We start from the raw sequence: 8031 nt of genomic DNA, 5'->3' as shown, positions 1-8031 counted from the left end.
GGGGCCAACAGTTGCCGAATGGATGTGATTTTCTGCCTTAAACCCCACAAATTATTTTTCCGTATTAACATGAGTTCTACTTTTGACAATGAATTTCATCTGTGTGCCCGTATGCTTTGAGGTGGCTACCTAATCTAGCTCTTGTTTATGAGGATTGTGTAGTCCTGCCCAATAAATACCCTTCCCTCATATTGATCAGAGAAGTGATGCAATAGAGGTAAAGTTGATTTTATATGATCAATTTTTTTATTATAATCCATCAACCGGAGGCCTGACAAAGAAAAAAAACAGCTTTAACTCAACCCCTACTTAGTTTCAGGCTTTCTCACGATTTCATTTTGTTCCAATAGCTGAGTGATGAACGAGGATTGGAAGGATGGCATCGCAAGACTACGCAACCCAAAAAGAAAACACAGCACTGACCAATCCTAATACAGAACTTAAAACCACAATATTGTCAACAATGCCGGTTCATGTTTTTTTGGGTCACACAATGATCAAGTTGTCTTTTGATAATTGTTACAGAATTGTCAGCATTTGAGGTTGATCACAGGTTCAATAGTCTAGGCGTGCTGCCGTCCATCGGCAGACATGAAGCGGCTTTAGTACACACATGCAGTTGTCATCGGGATCAAAGTGAGGGTTGACATCAGTTTTAAAATGCTCAAAAAGTCAAAACTAAAATCAGTACTATCAAATGTAACTAATATTTGTTAATAAAAGCAAATGAAAACTGGGTTTAATGACAATATTCAGAAAGATTTCCTCAAATCAATTTTCACACCCATTCTCACTAAAACTTAAATAATATTTCATCCTAAACACAAGCATACTTGATGACAAGCATCACTCATCCCCTAGTCCAATTTTTGACCAACACCCCCCCCCAAGCCCACTCTCTCACGCAACAGCGGTTGTTTTATCATACACAGCTGTAACACTGACAAAGGCATTAGCATCTGTCCTTGCGCTCCACTTTGGGTCATTAAGTTACTCCCCCCACCACAACCCCTACTCTTCAGGCAGCTGTAGTCCAATGTCTACACGTGTATCGTGCAGAATCTAATGCATGTACATTATACGCGAGCACTATAGCCTGTGAGCGAGTGCATTCTCAAATGTTGTGTGTACAATATGTGTGAGGGGCGGACATAATTACAGGCTTGTCTAGCTCTACACAATTCTTGCTGGTGGGAAGCTGATACACAGGTAGTTGCCTATAAGGAGAGGAGTGTAGGGGACACTGGAGATTGGGAGCGACGTCGGGTGCACAAGGCAGAAAGGAGGGACGGGGGACTCAGGAGTTATCAGAGGGCACATGCTCCTCGAAGCCCTCGCTCTCCCTTACTAGTGCCCTTTCGAGGATGACGCGGCCTTCCTTGTAGCGCTGACTGTCTTCTGTGGCAAACTCGTAGATCCAGCCCAGCTTGCTGTTGCAGTTCTTGCAGCTGACGTCTCGCACCATGTGTCTGCCAGTCAGCATCACGCGGTCCTGCACCTCGCTGTACTGCAGGTTCACCACCTGTGGGTGACAAACATAGATTTATTCAACAAAGTATCTGAACCTGCAAGAGGGACTAGCAGCGTGTCCCATAGAAGTATGCCCCAACAATGAGTTTAGAACAGCACATACAGTATGGGACGAGGCTAGAGAATAATGACATGGTGTCATGTGTTTTCTGTAAGGACATGGTGTTATTCGCAGGACTCTTAACTACAGCCTATAGTTCTCAAATAATTTAAACAAGTACCTTACGTTAAAAAAAATGGTAATAAGAAACAAAAATAGCTTCTTAGCAAAGAGCAATTTTTCAAGCAAGAATTTAGCTAGGAATGCCAGAGTGGGGAGGGGAACATTTAAAACTAGCTATTGGCGGAGAGGTTTGGAACCAACTTATTGGTCTATTAACTCATTTACCGCCTGGTGATGTCACCAGGCAGGCCAAAACTCCATCCAATCAAAACAGGCATACATTTCAGGTGATCTTTTCAAACAGCTCTTACACTAAAAGGGTTCATCGTAATTTTCAAAATGTCACAGTATTATTCCAACCTCATAGTGTGAGAAATATATATATAAAACACAGGACAATCACGTTTTTGACTGCACTGGGCCTTTAAGAGTAGTCAACCCTCACCAGGCTCACCTTGTTGAAGAGGAAGGCCCGGCCCGTGGCGCCAGTGAAGCGCGTGGAGATGAGCTCAGAGCGGTTGGTCAGGATGGTGTCACAGTTGGCGCAGGAGAAGAGGCGGGTCCCGCCGATGTGGTCCAGGAAGATCCGGCCCATAGTGCTGTTGTGCAGAGACCGACCTTTAGGAAGGGCAAGTAAGTCATGTAAGACACTAACTCATTCACAGACAGCAGCTGAAACAAAGGAGAGCGGGGAGGCTCAGAGTGAAACAGATGCACATAAGACAACTACTCACAAAGACACATACTGGGTCTGAGACCACATACTGCCCAGTTAGTGAGTTTGTGTTATAGTGCGAGCCTATTGAGATCAATATGGATACCAACTAGTTTAGGTGAACACATCATAGCAAAGATGCCTAGAATTAACAAGTGTATCTTCTATTCGGTTTCATAGTGAACGGTTGTCTTCATTGGCTGACGTAGACAAATCATTGGAGGTGAGTAACGATGCTGCTACATCTACCTTCTGCATAGAAACAAGGGCAGTTGAATTGTGACTGCGTCAGAGAGCTGCGGCGGTTGCCATTTCCATCCCATTTGCCATTTTCACTGGATTGGAAAACATTCCATACTAAATCGACGTTTGATTGAACAACATGTAATCGAGAAGTTAAACAAGACCTGCGCACATATTAAATGTAAACAGCTGTCATAAGACTATGGCAGCTGTTAGTCCTTTTTTCTCGAAATAGTAGCTTTTTGGGAGCCAAATGCCAATCAATCAGTCTTGATCGATGTGTGAAGCGATTCATTCAAGTTGTGTCAACAATACCATGACCTTATTCAGATTTACAACAAAACTAGAAGTTTATCAATCGTTGTCTCTTATAAAACACATGGACAGCATAGCATTTCACGGCTAGCTAGTACAATCAAATAGGGTTTGATAATGATGATAGCTAGCTAAAATAGCTCATATAACGTCAGTACACAAAGCCAATGTCGACGAAACATCGCGTGCCCAACTTTCTCTTACCTTGAATCTGTAATTTTCAGAGTTCTGTCGACACGAATGTTAATAACCTGTTTTCTTGACCACTTCTATAGTCTTTATCAACCTCGAATCCAGTTTTTTTTTTTGTATTTTCACCTTCTTTTCGTCCTTCTCGTCGATTCTGTAGCTAGATGTGGCGTCAGCTTTGTTGTTCTCTCACAGCTGTTCCGCAGACTGTATCAACATCCGGTACAGGTGGTCCCGCCCCTACTGGGTAGGGGAGTTGTTAGACAGACCCCAAGGAGGCAGCAGAGACCAAATTGAGTAAAGGTAGGTAGGCTGTCTAATAATGAACATAGCCTTCTGACAGTCAGGTAGAAAAGTTTGCATCAAAATACTTCCTGTGCTGGAACAATGCAGTGCAATAAATGGACATGCAGTCACATGAAAGAACACAGCAGGAAGATCACAAAGAATATCACCAAAATGTTAATCTCATTCCCAGACACTTCCGCCCAAGGAAAGTCTGGTGGAGCAACAAGTCAAACGTGGCATTTGTTAACCCAAGTACAGGAAATCTTTGGGCACGAGGTTACAAAAAGATTTACCTGGCATCTTGAGCTGCACAAACTGTTCAGCTGTAGACTTAAGATAAGCAGCACTCCTGAAGATAGATGGAGCATTGTCATGCTTGAGAGTGTCCTTGGGAGACAGATAACAGAGTCTTGTGTAAAGACCAATCTCTGCAGTCATCACAATTGAAGTGAGCATGTGATTATTGTATCAGATTAGGAGTGCTGATCTAGTATCAGTCCCCCCCCCCCCCCCTCCCCCCCGTGTCGTCTTATTCATTTAGATCTAAACGCTAAATCCACTGTCCTCTAACTTCAACTCCGAACCATTATCATAAAGTCTATTAGCATAAACATGATTTCAGATGTACATTGCATTTACAGTACGGCAAATCAAGAAACATAATTGACTGGAACTCAGGTGTTGCAGTGGATGATTGTACAGTTTCAGGTCAGTAATCTGTTAATCCTTTTTGATCAAACAAACATAACAGAGGCACAGCGGTCTAAGGCACTGCATCGCAGTGCTAGAGGCGTCACTACAGACCCGGGTTCGAGCCGTGATCGGGAGCCCCATAGGGCAGCGCACAATTGGCCCATCGTCATTAGGGGAGGGTTTGGCCCAGGTAGGCCAGCATTGTAAATAATAATTTGTTCTTAACTGACTTGCCTAGTTAAATCAAGGTTAAATAAAATTAAAATAAACACTATATGTACAAAAGTATGTGGACACCCCTTCAAATTAGTGGATTCGACTATTTCAGCTACACCCATTGCTGACAGGTGTATAAAATCGAGCACACCGCCATGCAATCTCCATAGACAAACATTGGCAGTAGAATGCCTTACTGAAGAGCACAGTGACTTTCAATGTTTCACTGTCATAGGATGCCACCTTTATAACAAGTCAGTTCGTCAAATGTATGCCCTGCTAGAGCTGACCTGGTCAACTGTAAGTGCATAGTGCCAAATGTAAAGTTTGTTGGAGGAGGAATAAAGTTCTGGGACTGTTTTTCATTGTTCAGGCTAGGCCCCTTAGTTCCAGTTAAGGGAAATCTTAACGCTACAGCATACAATGACATTCTAGACGATTCTGTGTTTTCAACTTTGTGGCAACAGTTTGAGGAAGGCCCTTTGCTGTTTCAGTGTGATAATGCCCCCTTGCACAAAGCAAAGGTACAAAAATGGTTTGTTGGGATCGGTGTGGAAGAACTTGACTGGCATCGAACACCTTTGGGATGAATTGGAACACCGACTGCGAGCCATGCCTAATCGCCCAACATCAGTGCCCGACCTCACTAATGCTCTTGTGGCTGAATTGAACCAAGTCCCCGCAGCAGTGTTCGAACATCTAGCGGAAAGCCTTCCTAGAAGAGGGGAGGTTGTTATTGCAGGAAAGGGGGGACCAACTCCATAAAAATGCCCATGATTTTGGAATAAGATGTTCGTCGAACAGGTATCCATATACTTTTGGTAATGTAGTGTACATCGTGTAATCAACTATATTTCTCCCTCGCCTTTCCATCTGGCAGTCCCTCTCCTCTGTAATCGTTACAGATAGATAAAGAACAGAGACTGATAATCATAAGTGATGTTGCTGACCAAGAGATTGGCCCTGAGGACAATCTATAAAGAAATCAAATGTGTGTACATCCATATCAACATCAAATGGTTACCCATTCATATTACTCATTTATGATGAAACCATGAAAGACAACTGCTCTTGTAATTGCTATTGCATGATAGCTATTTCATCAACCAACTGCCCCATGCCTATACCCATAATTAATACTTATTCATACTAATTAAAATTCTTATTTACTCATTTATTTTCATACTGTTTGAAATAAAGTATGTTTTGTAACAGGGAGTCATTAGCTGCCTGTCCTTGTAGCAGGAAGTCTTTAAGGTCAAGGATATAAGTTTTTTTTTTAAATATCTCTGTTATGTCACTGTCAATCTATCACCAAGGAGGCTTAGCCATTTTAAGGACATTTCCCCACGAGATTGCATTTTAGAGTGTTACACAACCTATAGCCTACTAAAGGATTGTGATTTGCATCTATGGTATACAACCATTGCCAGGGGCAGAACAGATAATAAGGTAAAAGTTTATAATAACACCTTGTAATAAAGCATTTATAAGGGATTAGAAAATAGTTTATTCATAATTTATTAAGGCTATGTGTCACACTCCAATAGGGTATTTTTTCCCTCTTAATCACATCACAAGGAACTTTTATCAGTTAAATAAAAACACCAATATAATACTTTTTTTGTATTACAACTTTTTAAAAATGTTTTATAAAAACATGCTAATTAGGCAATGTCTCATTAAAAATGTGCATATTTGCATATACCGCAAATGTTTTTTTGCTGTATATGCAAGCCTACATATTTAGGTTGAACAAGTAGAGCAGGTTGTGGATACATACTTTTTTCATATTTCTATCTGTAAAATAATTGTTGGTGCATATTTCCAAATAAAATGCTATTGAGAATCTAGATTTGGCAACAAATCAACAATTCTCTCTTTGCAAGTCTGGAGAATCTATCTAAGGACAACCACAAAACATGTGTTGAATGCAGACGCTTCTGAAGCTGAGAAAATGTTGTTGGTGTGTGGGAAGAGTCCTACTTTTGGGAAACGGCAGTTAAAGAGAAGTACAATGAATTTAGCCTACCACTTGCCAAATGCCTATTTACAGTGCCTTCAGAAAGTATTCATACCCATTGACTTATTCCACATTTTGTTGTGTTACAGCCTAAATTCAAAAAGGATTAAATATATTATTTTTCTCACCAATCTCAAATAAAGTAAAATGTTATTGGTTGCCTAAACATACAGTATTTAGCAGATATTATTGCTGGTCTTGTGAAATGCTTATGATGCTAGCTCCAACAGTGAAGTAATATATAACAATACATGCATAACAATACACAGACAGTGTGGTGAAGAAGGCGCAACAATGCCTCTTCAACCTCAGGAGGCTGAAGAAATTTGGCTTGTCACCTAAAAACCTGACAAACTTTTACAGATGCACAATTGAGAGCGTCCTGTCGGGCTGTCTCACCGCCTGGTACGACAACTGCACCGCCCTCAATCGCAAGGCTCTCCAGAGGGTGGTGCAGTCTACACAACGCATCACTGGGGGCAAACTACCTGCCCTCCAGGACACCTACAGCACCCGATGTCACAGGAAGGCCAAAAAGATCAGCTGCGACCGAGAGACTGAAAAACAGCTTCTATCTCAAGGCCATCAGACTGTTAAATTTAAACAGCAATCATTAACTCAGAGAGGCTGCTGCATACATACAGACTCAAATCATTGGCCACTTTAATAAATGGATCACTATTCACTTTAAATATTGGCACTTTAACAATGTTTACATATCTCACATTACTCATCTCATATGTATACACTGTATCTTATGCCATCAATTGCATCTTGCCTATACCACTCGGCCATCGCTCATCCATATATTTATGCGTACATATTCTTATTCCATACCTTAAGATATGTGTGTTTTAGGTAGTTACTACCTAATATTACTGCACTGTCGGAACTAGAAACACAAGCATTTCGCAACACTCGCATTAACATCTGCTAACCATGTGTATGTGACCGATAACACTTTATTTGAAATCTATAAAGTAAGATAATGCATTTAAGAAATATAGAAATATTATCACAAGCAATTTATTATTTTATTTCTATATATTTCAGACCCCTTGACTTTTTCCACATTTTGTTACCTTACAGCCTTATTCTAAAATGGATTGAATAGTTTTTTCCCCTCATCAATCTACAGGCAATACCCCATAATGACAAAGCAAAAAAAAATTTTTTAACAGAAATATAATTTACATAAGTATTCAGATCCTTTACTCAGTACTTTGTTGAAGCACCTTTGGCAGCGATTACAGCCTCGAGTCTTCTTGGGTATGACGCTACAAGCTTGGCACACCTGTATTTGGGAAGTTTCTCCCATTCTTCTCTGCAGATCTTCTCAAGCTCTGTCAGGTTGGATGGGGAGCGTCACTGCACAGCTATTTTCAGGTCTCTCCAGAGATGTTAGATCGGGTTCAAGTCTGGGCTCTGGCTGGGCCACTCAAGGACATTCAGAGACTTGTCCCGAAGCCACTACTGCGTTGTCTTGGCTGTGTGCTTAGTGTCGTTGTCCTGTTGGAAGGTGAACCTTCTCCCCAGTCTGAGGTCCTGAGCGCTCTGGAGCAGGTTTTCATCAAGGATCAGAGGTTTTCGTAAAATGGGCAGGGACTATGCTGTCCTAGCTTCAGGGGTGCCAGCACAGAGAATAGCTGTAATGGT

General features: G+C 41.4%; 1 protein-coding gene across 2 annotated transcripts; it reads right to left on the bottom strand.

The window, feature by feature from the left end:
- Window positions 1-218: 218 nt before the first annotated feature.
- On the bottom strand, window positions 219-3382 carry LOC120024296 (protein yippee-like 5). 2 transcript variants are annotated; one of them, XM_038968503.1, is made up of 3 exons: window positions 3171-3382; window positions 2148-2292; window positions 219-1522 (listed from the first exon to the last, which is right to left on the bottom strand). In XM_038968503.1, exons 2-3 carry the CDS (start codon window positions 2286-2288, stop codon window positions 1298-1300), a joined length of 366 nt encoding a protein of 121 aa, XP_038824431.1. In that variant the 5' UTR covers window positions 2289-2292; window positions 3171-3382; the 3' UTR covers window positions 219-1297. The 2 variants fall into 2 exon arrangements, with proteins under 2 accessions (XP_038824431.1, XP_038824430.1); XM_038968502.1 differs by having other exon boundaries at window positions 2148-2311; window positions 3171-3379.
- Window positions 3383-8031: the final 4649 nt, after the last annotated feature.

The sequence above is a fragment of the Salvelinus namaycush genome, chromosome 29 (assembly GCF_016432855.1).
Source record: "Salvelinus namaycush isolate Seneca chromosome 29, SaNama_1.0, whole genome shotgun sequence".
NCBI classification, from domain to species: domain Eukaryota; kingdom Metazoa; phylum Chordata; class Actinopteri; order Salmoniformes; family Salmonidae; genus Salvelinus; species Salvelinus namaycush.
Note: the sequence above shows the minus strand (reverse complement) of the source record. Positions and strands in the feature narration are given on the sequence as shown.